At 35.3% G+C, this 16,918-nt stretch overlaps 1 protein-coding gene across 1 annotated transcript; it reads right to left on the bottom strand.

Moving 5' to 3' along the window:
• Window positions 1-542: 542 nt before the first annotated feature.
• LOC116534137 (taste receptor type 2 member 20-like) lies at window positions 543-4,148 on the bottom strand. The gene has a single exon (XM_032254307.1). The coding sequence runs from the start codon at window positions 2,062-2,064 to the stop codon at window positions 1,138-1,140; it is 927 nt and encodes a 308-aa protein (XP_032110198.1). The 5' UTR covers window positions 2,065-4,148; the 3' UTR covers window positions 543-1,137.
• Window positions 4,149-16,918: the final 12,770 nt, after the last annotated feature.

Below are 16,918 nucleotides of genomic sequence, written 5' to 3'. Positions count from 1 at the left end.
TTTGTTTAATTCAAAAACTGGAAAAAATAACTTTTGTAGTAGCATGTGGAAACTTAAAACAGCACTGAAAAGAGCTCGTAATCGTGTTTCTTCATCCTTTTTATATAAATGATTTTTCTAAGCTATTCACATACTGTATTAAATCTAATATTCCTCAGTACTGCTGTTGATACACATAAACAAAATGTACACTAAATTTATTTTTCACCGTTGAATTTTATTTTGTGAATCGTTATCTAACAATAATTGTATCTGCTTTATATTAAACATAAAATAAGAATTCATGATGAATGCCTATAATTCCAGCACTTTGGGAGGCTGAGGCAGTGGATCACTGGAGGTCAGGAGTTAGAGACCAACCTGGCTAACATGGTGAAACCCATCTCTACTAAAAAAAAAAAGCAAAAAAAAAACAAAAAATTAGCTGGGCATGCTGGCGCATGCCTGGAGTCCCAGCTACTCAGGAGGCTGAGGCATGAGAATCGCTTGTACACAGGAGGTAAAGGTTACAATGAGCCAAGATCAAGCCATTGCACTCCAGCCTGGACAACAGAGCAAGACTCCATCTCAAAAAAAAGGGGAAAAAAAGAATTCATGAAAAAAAAAACCTACCACAAAGACACATTCTCATCATTGATTTAGTACTGAATGTCCTTACCATCCAAAATATTAGCGGTTCAAACAATGATAGTTAAAGACACTATGATACATATACATGATCCAAATTACAATGAAAAATAGCAATGATTTTCTGATATAAGCTGTCAGTTTCTAATTATAGAGATCATAAATTTCTCAAATGAAATATCATAAAATAAAATATATGTGTGAAATACACATGGGTTCATAATTCTACTTTTGTATAACTGAGAAGTTTATTTAAAAAATTGACTAAAGGTATGTTATGGTCAATGTTAAGTTTTCATACACGTCCAGACATACATACACACATACACACACACACACACACACACACACACATTTATATAATAAATTTAGGTAAAAGACTTTTCTAAGTCTACTTTTGGAAATTACTCAAATACACAGACTATAGAAAAACTTGTAGGAAATATAAAATGTTCCAGATACCATCAATTTGTTTTCTGCTAGAAAACACACAATGCACCTCTTGTACATCTATGGAGTTGATGGTTTCTGTTCTTTCGCCCAGCAAGTCACCTGCCACAAAACTGAAAGAAAGGTCTGCTTTAGCTTCTTGCTCCCCCAAATCAGAATGAATGAGTGGAATGATGGATATATGATTCCAACAGTTTGGCAAAGCATAACAAGTTCTTTCTGTTGCATATTAGATTTCCAAAATGATGTGATTAGACACAGAAAGTAAATGGCAACTAACACGAGGAAGGAGATCACAGTTTGCAGAGCTTTTATGTGGACCTTGGTGCTGGGATCTTGAGATCCTTTGTCATGGAGCTGCATCTTCTTGAGATGTTTACACAGAGAACAGATTAGCAGCAGAAAAGATATCAGGGTCAGAGTGAAGGGTATCACGTTTGCAAGCGTGGCTGCAGTCAAGTTGGAAAGGTGCATTACATTACTCAATTTGATCTTCCAAGTTACATTTCCTTCATATTCTTTTGTCCACACATTTATATCCATGTTTTTCATCACAAGATGACAAATCAAAAATAACAAAGCTCCCAACCCTATCACCAGAACTACACTTTTAGCCTTCCTTTTTAAGTGATAAAAAATAAGTCTGGAAAAATTGGCAATCTTGAGCAAATAAAATATGCTGAGGCTAGTAGCAAGCCAGACACTGAAATGGTTGGTTACTGCCCAGGCATTAGAAATAAAAATTCTTACTTTTAAACTAGGTGAAGTTGGATTGAAAACAGTTGAATACCAATTTAATAATATTACCCAGAGCAAACCAACCCTGAAGACTGCCAGGGCAGCAAGAATTTGATCAGCTGGGGAGATCTTTTGTCTCTTGACCCAGGCAATGAAATTTACTAGTGCTATGAAGCCATTGGCAAAATTTCCAAGAACAAATGCAACCACTACTAGAATGGAAAAAACAATGAGGAGAAAATTCATCATGTCTAAACAAAAAAGCAAGAAAAAAATTCAGGCCTAATAACACCGGTGGTGACTCCTCTGATATCCAGGCCTTAAATTCAATATGCACTTGATTCCTGAATGTTCAATAACATTCTTTATTCTTTTAAATTCTGTGAACAATGTCAACAGAAAAGTACCAGCTTAAACCAATGGACGAGTTCAATGCTGCCTTTATGGAAAATATTGTTAGTCCCAAAACAGCTCAAATTAATTCTTATTCATAGAGCCTCTGTTCTTGCTATAGGCTGAAATTTTTCATACTGATGTTGAAGGGAAAGCTGAATTTTCATTGGCTAGCATGCAAATAAAGACATATCATCTTTCATTGCTTTGCAATGAAAAGCAAAGAGTAACTAATGGAGTCACATCGCCCCTGCCTGATCCAGCCTTATATAGGTCAAACTCTAACTAGATCCAAGATGCAAAACTTGGACCATCTCAAATCACCAGAGCCAGCCACCAAACCATAGCTTAAGAAAACAGAATCCAAAAACATGTGAGATATAAATACCTAATATGGTTTTCGAGAAGTTTCTTTTGCAGAAAAACTGATACAGGTACTCTTCTAAACCAAGAATGTGAGAAATATGTGCACACTTGTTGTGTCAGAAATTCAGGAACCAAAGGAAAAACAGATCAGAAATGTCACGTTTTTGTAATATGAGGTGAATATTTAAGACTAGAAGAAAACTTTTGGAAAGATCTGGGGGCTGTAGGTAACAGTATCTCAAATTTCTACATTTCACAACTAAAATAAGAATCCACTTTAACTCTCCTGAGCTGTATAAGAATGTATGTAGTAAATGGTGGATTTTTCCCCTAGGTATATAATGAGCAGAGAAATTAATAATTTTTACATAACAATTCTCCTAATTTGTAATTTTTTAAACAAAATTATAATGCACACTTAGAAATGGCCGAAACAAAAATAGGAAAGAGCAATGTATCACAAACACGTGTGTAACCATCATGCAAGGTAAGACACGGAACACTGCCAACAGTCTAGGTCCCCCTCCATTCCACTTTCCAAGCCCTTAAACCTTTCTTCACATCTCCTGAGATAAATAATATTGGTAATTCATGATGATCATTTTCTTGATTTTTCTTTATACTTTACCAACTAGGTTTGCAACCCTAAACTCCATAGCTTAGTGTGTCCTGCTTTGAATTGTGTATAGGTGCAATTCTGTTTGTTCTTGTTCATGGCTTCTTGCACTTGATATCATGTTTCTGAAATTTAGTTATATAATTGCATGTACATGTGATTCATTTTTTTCACCTATGTTGTTCTGCTGTATGAATTTGGTGCGATCATTCATATAATTCCATCATCCTTAGTTAATATATATTCAGCCAGTCTATTTCTGAACTATTACGAATAACTCTGCTATGAGCATTATTTCATATATCATTTGATGCAATTCCTATCATAGGGTCATTAAATATGATGTAAAATTATCCTCACAGATCCTCACAGATGTAGAAAAGTGCAAAAAATAATTTAACTAAATGTATTCCTGTCACCTTTACCTCCAGTCTCTTTGGTACTATTTGCATGTATCTTATCAATTATATGTTTAACTCAATAAGATGCTATTATTTTATTCAGTCAACATTCATTTAGAATTATGCACATATTTATAATTTGTTAATTTTTCTTTCTTCTTGCATGTTTAACTTTGTATTTTCAATAATTTTTACTCTATCTGACAAACATCATTTGGATTTCTGTTTATGAAGGTCCTCTATTTTTTTGAAACACACTGAAAACATGATTTCTTTAAATTCTACCTTCCATTTTCTGTTGAAAATCAGGTTGTTATTTAGAAAGGTGTTCCTTTTAAAATAACCTGTCTTTTTCTCTGGCTACTTTTCGGATTTTCTATTGGTCTTTTATATCCTGTGTCATTTTATGTTAATTTGTTTTTAGTTATCTTGTCTAACCTTTGATGGTTATGAAAAATATATGGACTGATAGAGTTTATCACTTTTGGAAAATCTCCATAACATCGCTTCTGCCCTATTTTATCCCTTTTTATCTTCCAGAAATCCAGAAGTATGTCAGATGCTCTGATTGTAGCATCAATGCCTCTTATCCTCTTAGCCTTGTATTTTCCATCTTGTGGTCTCAATAGGCTTCATTCTTTGTAGTTGTCTTCCAATTCACTAGTTCTTTCTTCTCCTATATCTAACTGGTTGTTAACTCTGTTTATTGGATTCCCAATATTGATTATTCATTTTTTTCCTCTTATTGTTTTAGTAGTAGAAATAATCTTTTGTTCTTCTTCTACAAATCACTTTCTATGGAGAAACAGAACAAAGTGCTCTTACCACCAAGTTTTTAAAGAAAATGGGGTTCTTTGGTTGGTTGGTTGGTTGGTTGGTTGGTGTTTTTTTGTTTTGTTTTGTTTTTTGTAGTATGTACGACATAAAAATGGTAACAATTTTCTTCTTTTCCCAAGGCTTTGGTCACAAAAAGATACAAGCTTTCTCTACATATTCTCCTGCAAGTTAGAAGAACCTGGAAATCGATGTGATGTGAGTGGCTTTTTTTTTTGGATAGCAGCTTGTCTGTTAATGAATCTTTACCACACACTCTCCCCACAGAGAAATTCCATGAGCTGTGCTGAATCTCAAAATGTCATTCCAATAAATAAATTATAGCACCTCAGTCCTAGCTAAACCATTCTATTTCATAAATTAATTTTTACTGTTTTAATAGCAGAAATAGGGCTCTGTGCTTTCAAATTTCTTCATTATCAGGTGAGATATAGAAGATGTGAGGGCTTACTTCTATTTTATTTATTTAGTAATGAAATTCTCACTTTAGGTGTGCCAGCAACCTGCGTGGGCTGATTACCTGGGGCAGGATGGGAGAACGCCAGAGGATAGATGGGTAAAGGACTGGACCCTCCTTGCCTCCTCCCATCCTCCTCAAAGCTTCAGCACAATTCTGAAGCAAAGCATGCTTGTGGGAGAACCCAGAGTTGCCTAAGATTTAATTCATGCCATCAGGTTAATGGAGAACTTAGGCTAATCAAGCTGAGTTTTTAAAATTTCCAGAAAGTTAAATTTGTTATACACGTGAGCTTCTGAACTGAGATTAGTATTTGCTTTACCTGGCATTAGGCAGTGCTATAAATCAATTATTTAAATATTTATGTAAAATGTAAAAAGGAGTAGATGTACACATATCAAATTTCCATAAACTTTGCAATATAAACATAACTTATACTATTAATCCTTTTTCAATAAAAATGTGAAAACATTAAAAAAATAATATCTTCACTTTAGAAATAAGAGCTTGATCATGAAATGGCTTATTTAGCTTTCTAATTAAAGAATTTTATTAACAACACAACTAAATCTTATAGTGCTCCTAACATTAGTTTAAGGTTTTCTATAATGATTTGCTTAAGCAATGTATTTTAATCTAAACCATACTTAATTTCTAAATCTAAATGTCTTCAGCTCAACTTGAAATTTTCTGTTTACTAATGTGACTTTCCCACAATGATAGTCTTTTAAAAATTTATTAGACATTATCCAAACTATGTATGTAAACATTTCAAAAATAAATTATTTAATGAGATAGATGTAGATGATGATTGATGATGATCATGATTTCAGCTAAAAGGGGCCATACTGTTCTATGAATGCGACTTCAATCATGTTTTTTTAAGTGCTACAGTTCAGGGTGATGCACTCAGGAACTTATGTTTCTTATATTATTCTCAGCATCAGGCAAAGACAAACATCCTCAGACAGTATTTCATTAAGAATAAGTTAAAACCAACATATTTTCAATGATTTGCTGGCTATTTTTTTTTTTACCACATTCTGAAAATTATGACAAAAGTGCCCAACAACAAAGAGTATTATTCTCCTTTTGGCTGTTGAATTTTCATTGCACTTGCATATGAACTTATACAAATCCTCTATAGAACTACATAGTACATAAACTGTATTCCTCTTTTAATAGTGTCATTAGCAGGCAAGATTCTCTCAACTGCTTATTTACAATCTCAGCTACTGTCACTAAATCTGGGTTATTTTATTATAGCAGTCAAAGTAACACAACATACACACAAACACACTCAAAGGTTATACTAAATATGTTTTATGCCTTAATAAAGTTATCTTTCTATGTTTTCTTCTCTAATAGTCAAAAAATTTATAGTAACAAAATATTTTCCCCAACACAAATGCCTTGTGCATGCATAGTACTGTAATCTTTGGTAACAATATAATTATTTCATTTAGGGATAAATGTAGCAAAAATTATCCTATATACTTAATATCTATAGTCCTATATACCTTAATATCTGTGACTTTATTAAAAATTCCCCAATTTCTGCCTATTTAAAATGTAAATCATGAATAATTAAATCAGAAACAAGAAAAAGTCTATTGCAATGTAGTTGTTCAAAATTTGATATTTCAAATTAAGATTAGCATTAAGGATGTGGATGTACACTTCCTGCTTATATCTTTCTTTTTTAAATTAATTTTTTAGTGTAAGATTTTATCCTTATTTCTTACTACCATAATGCTGTATTCTTCTTTATGCAGCAAAACTCTAACTACAATGGTACGTGTAAGAATATATTGTTTCAGTCTAATTTTATATTCATTCATTTACTTAACATTTCTTAACATTTAAAATATTTTCATTATTGTGGAACATAACATATACAGAGAAAGCAATAAAACCTAAATGCACAGTAAGAGGAAAAAAAATCACATTAACATTCATATTCCACAGCTTCATCAAAAAATAGAATTTGCCAGCAATCCAGACACTCCTCATATATTCTTTCCTGTTGATATCATTTCCCTTTTGTTTCCTCCCCAGTATCTCAGTTGTTATGATAATCACTTATATGTTTCACTTTACAGTTTTGCCATCAATGTAATAAATTATAAAAATGCATTTCAAATTATAAGAATTGTAAGAACTTGAAATAATTTCTGCAAATTTTATATTAATGCGATTATACTGAATGTTGTTTGATGTTAATAATTACTCCTATATCTGTATATATTGCTATCTATGTAAATCAAATTTTTCCATTTTCCTTTTTGTAAACATGTAATTCATTGTAAACATGTTTCTCTAGTTCGTTCATTTTGATTGCTGTATAGCATTCTATAAGTGTACCCTAATTTATTCGTCCATTTTATTACTGATGGTTATTTGGGAGATTTCTAAACTTCAGCTTTTAAAACTTGGTGATATGTACAGAATACATATACTGTACTGTATATGTATTCTGATATGAGTGCAAATCCTGGGTCTCGGGATGTGATCCTTCATCTTAATCAAATAATGTCATTCAAAGTCATTGTACTGATTTTTAATCCTAGGAGCAGTGTTTGAAAATTCCCACTACTTCATATGCTTTCCAAAATTCATTGAATAATTCTCGCACTTTCACATTTATATAAAATATAATTAAACTTGGCTGGACGCGGTGGCTCACACTTGTAATCCCTGCACTTTGGGAGGCCAAGGTGGGTGGATAACCTCAGGTAAAAAGTTCAAGACCACCCTGGCCAACATGGTGAAAAACCATCTCTACTAAAAATACAAAAATTAGCCAGGCATGGTGACGCACATCTGTAATCCCAGCTACTCAGAAGGCTGAGGCAGGAGAATCACTTGAACCTGGAGGTGGAGGTTGTAGTGAGCGGAGATCACACCATTGCACTCCAACCTCGGGACAAAGCAAGACTGTCTCAAAAAATAAATAGAATAAAATATTGTTAAACTTAACATTTTACAAACCTTGTTCTAATTCAGAATGTATCTTTAGTTCAAAAATTACATCAAACTTTTAATTCTATGACTATGATTTCATGTACATTTAGTAAGGATTAATTATGTGTTTCATATATTTGTTTATATTTTATTATTGATTTTTCTGCTTTTTTTCTTGAAGTTTCAAATAATTTTTTGTTATAAGCAAGTGTAATTATACTAAAGATATTTCTTTTAATCAATCATTATGCCAAATGACTTTGAGAAAATATGACTGGTTAATGGCATATTGTAGGGGAAATTTCAGGATTGTTTAACAAGTCCTAAAAGGACACAGAGAAAAAATATTAAAATATTAAAATAATCTATAAGTTTAATATAGCTGTCCATGGGAAATACAAATTCTACCATTACTAGTATGGAAAACATGATTGGTAGTTAAACATGCAATGTCTGAATTTTTTTTTTTAAGGCAGGCCTAATATCACTGGACAAGACTCTCTTTAAGGTCCTGACCTTAAATTTTATGTGCACCTGTTTTCTGAATGTGCAGTAACACTCTTGTTATTTTTAAATTCTCTGACCAATGCCAAACAGGAAAGTACCAGGGCATGCTAATGAATGAATTCAATGCTGTCTTTATGGAAAACATGGTAATTTCTGAAACAGCTCAAATTAACTTCTATTCAAACACTATGTCACGGCTATAAGATGAAATTTTTTATATTGATGTTGAAGTGAAAGCTGAATTCTCATTTGCTGGCATGCAAATAAAGACATATTCTCTTTCATTGTTTTGCAGTAATTTTCCTTGTTTAACCTCTTCCTAATTTGTGTTCAGCAATATCAGTCGTTAGGGAATTTTTAAAAACCAACAACGTAGATACTACATTGTATATCTAAATTGTTAAAAGGAGCTTTGGGGTAACTAGAATCATGACCACTTCTTCTTCTTCCTTTTTTTTTTTTTTTTTTTTTTTTTTCTGAGAAAGGCTCTTGTTCTGTCACCCAAGCTGGAATGCTTGAACTCCTGGGCTCATGTGATTCTTCAACCTTGTCCTCTCAATCCCTGTGCTGGGATTACAGGCATGAGGAACAGTGCCTGCCCAAGAACTTCAATTTTTGAGCAGAATATAGCAAGTTCACAAGAAGGGAAGACATCCTTCTGCAACAACTACAATAAGAGAGATAAAAGACCAAAAATATTTTCTAAATTCCTCAGAGAGTTGTAAAAGCAATGAGGACCAGCTGAACTGAAATTCAGCATGACAGCTTTCGTAGATGAGGAGTCAATTTATATGTTCAGTGCAATCCCTATCAAATACTAGCAGGCATTTTTTGTTTTGCATAAAGTGAAAAAGTTGTCCTAAAATATATCTGGAAATACCAAGTTACCAGATCACAAAAAGAAATTTAAAAAAATAACAACATTGCAGAATTACATTTTCTGATTTCAAAGCTTATTACAAAGCTGCACTTATCAGGATGTACTGGCATTACAGTAGACAAAAAGAACATGAAACACAATGGAGAGTCCAGAAATTAACACTGAAAATCATGGCCATTGTTTTCAAAAAAATATCATTGCAGTTAAATAGGAATTAATAATTTTTCAACAAACGATACTGAGAAAATTTAATATCCACATGCATAAAGATGAATTTATATCCTTATTTCATACCATCCCAAGAAAAAACTCATATTTAATCATAGAGCTAAATATAAAAACTGTGTTTACACAGGTTTTTATACAAACACCTACTAATTGCATCAAATGCAAGCAGTAAATGTTATGGATGCTCCCTAGAATTTGTATTTTTTTTTTTTTTTGAGACATAATCTCACTCTGTGGCCCAGGCTGGAGTGGAGTGGTACAAACTTGGCTCACGCAGCCTCCATCTCTGGGCTCAAGCAATCGCCCACCTTAGCCTCCTGACTAACTGGGACTACAGGCTACTAGCCCACACCACCACACCCAAAATATTTTTGTATTTTTGGTAGAAACAGAGTTTGGCCGTGTCACCCAAGCTGGTCTTAAACTTCTGGGTTAAGTGATCCACCTGCCTTGGTCTCCCAAAGTGCTCCATTAAAGGCTGACCCACTACGTCCACCCTGATACTGTTACTTCTAAATTTAACTTTAACATTTGAAAGAAAAATGTTATATGTGAATAAACAAATAACATATATGAATAATCACCCATATTCCTCTCTATTAAACCATTTGCCTACATTGTCAGTAAGGACCAACAAAACAAGCATAATTGATCAGAGACTGAAGAATTAAGACTTTGGACAGTCTAATGGTTTTAGTTTAGAGACAAGAGGAAGAACTAGTAAAGGAGACTGAGAAGTAGTGCCCAGTGAACAAGGATAAAATCAGAAGAGGGCAGTATCCTGGAACGCAAATAAACTATGTTCAATGCTGCTGACAGGTCATGCAACATGAAGATTAAGCATTGGCAATATAGCCTTGTTGGTGATCTTACAAATATCAGAATCAATGAAATGATGACAGCAGTAGCCTCACTGGAAAGAGTTCGTGAGCCAATAGTCAAAGAGCCTTCTTACTTTGGTAAAATACTTATCAACCAATAGGAATATGGAGCTAAAAAGCTGATTCTTGAGGTCAGCTTTTGATGTGGAAAATCAAAGACCTTTAGCCATTTCTAAGGACTGAACCAATTCAGAGAAGAAGATTTCAATGACTGGAGGGAAGCTTAAATCCTCCTGATAAGGGATGTTGAAAATTCACAAAAATATTCAGGATGTATTCATATGCTGCTTTCTCAAAGACCTGTAGCCATTAACTAGATATCAGTATCCAGAGGAAAGGACACGTATCCACACTATCCGACACGTATAGGTATGGGGACTTAACTAACACTAATGCCTGGGTACCCAAAAGACACTGTGGCGCACTGGATGGAGTGAGAGATTATTTAAATTTTTTTTGTTATTTGTTTTATTTTGTTTTGATTTGGGTTTGTTTAGAGGCACAGTCTCTCCCTATTACCCAGGCTGTAGCATAGTGGCAGGATCATAGCTCACTGCAGCCTTGAATTCCTGGGTTTGTCACAGAGCGCCCCCCATGTTTTCTAAGAAAAAGAGAATGAATTACTATTTTTTAAATCTATTTTATTTATTTATTTTAATACTGAGTTATGTACCACCATGCCAAACTAAATTTGTTTTGTTTTAGATTTTTTCCTTTTCTTTCGTTTTTTTTTTTTTTTTTTTTTTTTTTAACTAGAAACAGGATCTTGCTATGTTGCCCAGGGTGGTCTCAAACTCCTGGACTCAAGGGATCCTCCCACTTCAGCCTCCCAAAGTGCTAGGACTACAGACAAGAGCCACCACACCTAGCCTGAAGTGAAAGTTTCTGAAGGTCAGATACTACCTACAGCTTTGGCTCATATCCATTTCAAGGTGGATCTAATGAGTTTGTCATTATTACTCGCCCCTTCCTGCATGTGTAACTGAAATGGACTCATATGGCAGCTGCCAGAGCTCTCACATTCTTCCTGATCTGTAGGTAAGAAATATTATTATAGCAGGGCCAAGGGGAACCCTCTGTAACTTTCCCCTACTGGCAACAATAAATAAAAAGTATTAACTGCATTCTCCAAGGAACAGAATTGGCCATTGCCATGAAAAAAACATTTGACAGTTACAGGAGAGAGTAGTCCTTTTTACATCCTGACTATTCGGTTAAACTGTCTGGCCTCTACCAAAACCAAATGGATTAAAAAATGAGTGCAGATTATCATAAACTTAAGTCACCATTTACAAATGCTTTCCAGGATGTGGTGTCTCCACTGAGAATAGCATAGCTTCTGGCACTTGTATATGGCTCTTGATTTGGTGAACATTTCATATTTGACATGCATTTGGGAGGAAAATGAAAACAATTTGTCTTTGCGTGGTAAGAAGAAGAGTTCTGCTTCACTGCTTTATGTCAGGGCTATGTGACTTCTGCTCTCAGTTTAACTGACGTTTTGCAAAACATCATGTTAATTCAATATATTAATAATATTACATAACTTGATCCATATAAGCAGGAAGTGGCAAGTTCCTCAAATGTAGTATAACACTTAAACATTAAAAAGAAGTGAAATCCCAGAAGAAGAGAGAGAAATCTGAGCAGATTCGGGGACCTAAAAAATAGATGTTGTTTTTAGGGGTCCAAATCTCCTGGTCCACAAGTTGAAATATACTTTTTAAAGTAAATGGCATGTTGCCCAAGATATATTTCCCATCATTAAAAAAGAGGCCCAGTGTTTACTGGCTCTCTTGGGATGTAGGAGCCAACATATTCTACATTTGTGGATATTGCTCTGACTCATTAATGGAGTTTTCCTAAAGACTATTGGTTTCCAGTAAAACCCAGATCAAAAGATATCTCTACAGCAGATGTAGATTCTGGTCCAAGGTGCTCTGGCCATTGTGCCAGATAATCCAGCAGAATTCAGAGCTGCTGCAAGCACAGTGGGCATTATGGAACTCTGTGCATTTCTCCATCAAGCCCATAGGAGAGGGGCGAGCAAACCCCCAGGTAATTAGTGCTAGACCATTTCTTCTCCAGCACATGAGTACCTTCTGTCTGAAAAATAAAATAGCCAGTGCAGAACATTAATCCAAGCATACAGCCGCTCGAAGCATAAGGCCCTGTGTAACTGCACAAGTCATATGCTCATAAAATCAGTCACAAGTGGAGGGCATGTGCACATCTGAGTGCCCCGAGGAGTGGACTATATTGGGCACAAGCATGTGCTTCATCAGATTCCCTTGACTGTCTCCTATTGTCTTGGTGAGCACATTGCCTGATCTAGATCATCCTTCTATCTGGGACTTGAATTGGATCACCACACTGAGCATGAGGTCTTGTGACCAAAAAGCAGGTTTGTTGCCCACCACATGTAGACTCTAATTAAAAAGAGTGAGTTTGAAACAAACAAACAAAAAACTGAATTTATCCCAAAGCAAGCTTAGGGGAAGGAATACAAAGCATCATGACTTTAAATGAGCTGCTTCAAATTTGGAGCAGAAGCCAGGCATTTTTATATAGTTTGGGAGAAAATCAGCAAGGGCAGGAAAACCCCTGCTACTAGGAAGTTGAATTGATGCCTTCCTGTGCAGAAGTACATTGTAAAAGTGGCCAAGTAGGCATGCTTCCAATATATTCTCCAGATGGTTGGAGTTACGAGGTGACCCATTGGAAGTGAAAGTTCCAACGGACATGGTTTTGTCAAAGGTGTTCAAACTCAAGCGACTCCATCTTGAATAGGGGCTGAGTAAAATGAGGCTGAGTCTTGCTGTGCTACATTCCCAGGAAGTTAGGCATTCTTCATCACAGAATGAGTTAGGAAGTCGGCACAAGATAGGTGTCACAAAGACCCTAGTAATAAAACAGGATGCAATAAAGAAGCCAGCCCAAACCAAGATGGCAAGAAAAGTGACCTCTGGTTGTCATCACTGCTCATTATACACTAATCATAATGCTTTAACATGCTCAAAGAGACTCCCACCAGCCATGACACTTTACAAATGCCATAACAACATCTGGAAGCTACTCTGTATGGTCTATAAAGGAAGAGAAACCTTTCTTTCTGTGAGTTCATAATTAATTCACCCCTTGTTTAGTATATGATCAAGAAATAACCATAAAAATAGCCAACCAGCAGCTCTGGGGGCTGCTCTGCCTGTCATTCTTTCATTCTTTTTCTTTCTTAATAAATTTGTTTTCACTTTATGGACTCACACTGAATTCTTTCTTGCTCAAAATCCAAGAACTCCCTCTTGGGGTCTGGATCCAGATGACTTTTTGGTAACTTTTTGGTCTACAAATCGACTGTCGACTCTCAAGGGAGAGATCCCTCTTGGAGCAAATAGTTAGATGAACTTGCCCTACAGGGAATGTCTGGTGAGAAGGAGGTGAATAGTGATATTTGCAGTCCTAAAAGTTTAAGTTGAAAACAAGGAACACAGGGAAAGACCGAGAAGAGAAGAATAAAACATAATTAATTATATTTTAGAAAAATGGGTGTACTTGTGTTCCCAGACCAAACCAAAGTTGGACTGCGTATTCTCGTGGTCCAATAATAAGTTGCAGATAAACTGGGAGAGAAGGGAGTTTTTATTTCTGTAACCAGTTACAGAGAGAAGACCTGGAGATTATCGCCAAACCAACTCAGAATTACAAAGTTTTTCCAGAGGTTATACACCTTTTAAGCTATATGTCTGTGTGTAACTGTGCATTCATGTAAAGACATAGTGATTAACTTTTTTGATCTATAACTAAGATCTGAGTCTTGAGGATCTTCCTCTGGAGCCTAAGTAAATCTACTTTATCTAAATGGGTCTAGGTGCTGGGGTGATTGCCCTTATCTTGTCTCCTGCTAAATCATGGAGGTTTGGGGAATTCCTTCAGACCCCCAATAAAGTTGTTTGTGGAGACCTGGGGAGTTTCTTCAGACTCCAAAATAACTTGTTTAATCTCAAATGGGTCATGTTAAGAATTCCTTCATTATCTTGTCATGCTCCAAGGCCCAGCAAAGGCCTAGGCAAAACTCTTGGTGGGCTTTTGTTACATCCCAGCCTTTGTGTGAGGGCACTGGTTCTATCAGCTTTTAATATTTAACTTAACCACTTAGTCAGTGCTGAAATCGTTGTTATGGAGGCCTGCATTAGTGAGACTGGGCTTGCCCAGTCTGTCTTTCTCAGCAGCCACCAAGAGGTTGGATAATATAAGAAAGAAAAGCAGAGAAGGTGGTTCTCCCTCAGGAAAACCATGACCAAAAGGAAACAGAAAACAAGTGACAGCTGAGCAGACACATTCTCCCTTCTCTCTTGCTTTCATGGACTAAAGCTGACTGTGTTTTCCCCTCATAGCCTTCTGGAAAAGTTGGGAAGCCAAGTGCATGTATCTGATGACCACCATGCTGTCTCTCTCACCTCATTGTGAAGTGGCCGCCAGCAGAGTCAGATCATAATCACCACACATTGCTTCACATCTGCTCTTGCCTCAATCTCCACATGTGCCCCCCTTGCCGCCCTAGACTTACATTCCAAATAAATGTCATCACTTTACCATCAGGCATTGGCTCTGATTTTAGATGCCTGTGCTAAAATATTCATTCAGTTGTACAATTATTCATTCACTTTTCTGTGAGTTTATAATGTGGCAATTAAAATGTTTATTTAGAAAGGATACTAAACAAAATAATATACAAATAACATTTAAGTAAAGTGACTGGTTACTAACTCAATTTTTAAAAATTAAATGCCATTTTTGTTTATATAATCACTAGCTAGAAAATATCATAAAATAAAAATAAGCCATTCACAATAAAAAATGTATGCAAATATGCCAAAATCTTTTATGTGGTTTTCAAAAAGTATTTTAATAGGTACCATCTAGTTTTGATATTCCACCTTGTCTCCATTTCACACACCTAATATAGCTGCATCAAGGCTACATTATAGTAATATTTCCCTAAAATTGTGGAATAGTCAACCTTTTGCTCTGAGAAATGCTTCTCCTTGGATAAGCCTGTAAACTCAGCCTGAAACCAGAACAAAGAAATGCATGCAACTCCAGATTTGTGATGAGTTTCATTTTCATGGGTTTACCACATCAATTTATTCATTTATTCACCCATTTATTTGTTCATTAACATATCACTTTTGACCAACTATTCTTTGTGCTGGCTTTTAGGTCCTGTGAGTCAAGAGAAAGCAAGACAGATAGGATCTCTCCTTTTATAGTGCTTACATTGTACTGGGAAAGATATATGATAAACAAATAATATATAAATTAGATGTGGAGATTATTTAAGGTTTAGATAACATTGTTAGCATTTCATAACACTAGGAATTAATAAAGTCACATAGAATTTAGCTGTTCAACAGGCTGTACGTTTTCTTCTCATAATAGAAGGTGCTATCAATTTATATGTCAACACACTTTGTCATTTCATCATTTACACCGATTATATTAAAATATTTCTTTAACATATTCCTATCATCAATATACAGATTTCATAGATGCCTTTTTAACATTTGCAGAAAGTTTCGTTCAGTAATGATCCATAGTTTCTATGACCTCTTTACACTGAGCTTTTTCTTGAGATAGGAAAGACTTCAGTTCTTGTTAAGGAATTTTTGTTTGTTTGGTGGGTTTTTTTGTTTTTGTTTTTGTTTTTGTTTTTGTTTTGAGACTGAGTTTCACTCTTGTCACCCAGGCTGGAGTGCAGTGGAGCGATCTCAGCTCACTGCTAGTTCTGCCTCCTAGGTTCAAAGGATTCTCCCGCCTCAGCCTCCTAAGTTGCTGAGAATACAGGCACATGCCACTATGTCCAGCTAATTTTTGTATTTTTCGTAGAGACAGGGTTTCACCCTGTTGGCCAGGTTGTTCTCTAACTCCTGACCTCAAGTGATCCACCCACCTTGGCCTCCCAAAAGTTCTAGGATTACAGGTGTGAGCCACTTCACCTGGCCTCCTTCATATTCTTCTGTCCACACACTCTCATCCATGGTTATCACAGCAAGATGACAATCCAAAAATACCAAAGGCCTCAACAGTACCACCAGAACAACACAATTAATCCACTTCTTTAGGTGGAAAACAATAAGGTTGGAGAAACTGGCAATCCTGAGTAAATAAAATATGCTGAGGTACTCTAGTAGCAAGCCAGATGCTAAAATGTTTGGGTACTGCCCAGGCATTGTAAGAAACAAGTCTTACTTCTATACTACATAAAGCTGGATTAAATGCACTTGAAGACCAATGTAATAATGATACTCAGAGCAAACCAATTCTGAAGAACACCAGAACAGTGAGAATTTGGTCAGCTAAGGCGATCTTTTGTGTCTTGACCCAGTCAATGAAATTTACCAGTGCTATGAAGTCATTGGCAAATTTCCAAGAAAAAATGCTAAGACTACCAGAAATGACAAAATTATAAGTAGAAACCCTAACATATCTAAAGAGACAAAAAGAAAAAATGCAGGCCTAATAACACTGGTTGTGATTCCTTTAATATCTTAAGTTTGATATACACTTGATTCCTGA

The sequence above is a fragment of the Sapajus apella genome, unplaced genomic scaffold, assembly GCF_009761245.1.
Source record: "Sapajus apella isolate SASKATOON/1434 unplaced genomic scaffold, GSC_monkey_1.0 scaffold86, whole genome shotgun sequence".
NCBI classification, from domain to species: Eukaryota; Metazoa; Chordata; class Mammalia; order Primates; family Cebidae; genus Sapajus; species Sapajus apella.
The sequence above is the reverse complement of the archived record's forward strand: the minus strand, read 5'-3'. Positions and strand labels throughout refer to the sequence as shown.

Excerpts from the sequence above, each read along its gene's own strand:
- LOC116534137 (XM_032254307.1), bottom strand. The coding sequence starts at position 2,064 with ATGATGAATTTTCTCCTCATTGTTTTTTCCATTCTAGTAGTGGTTGCA.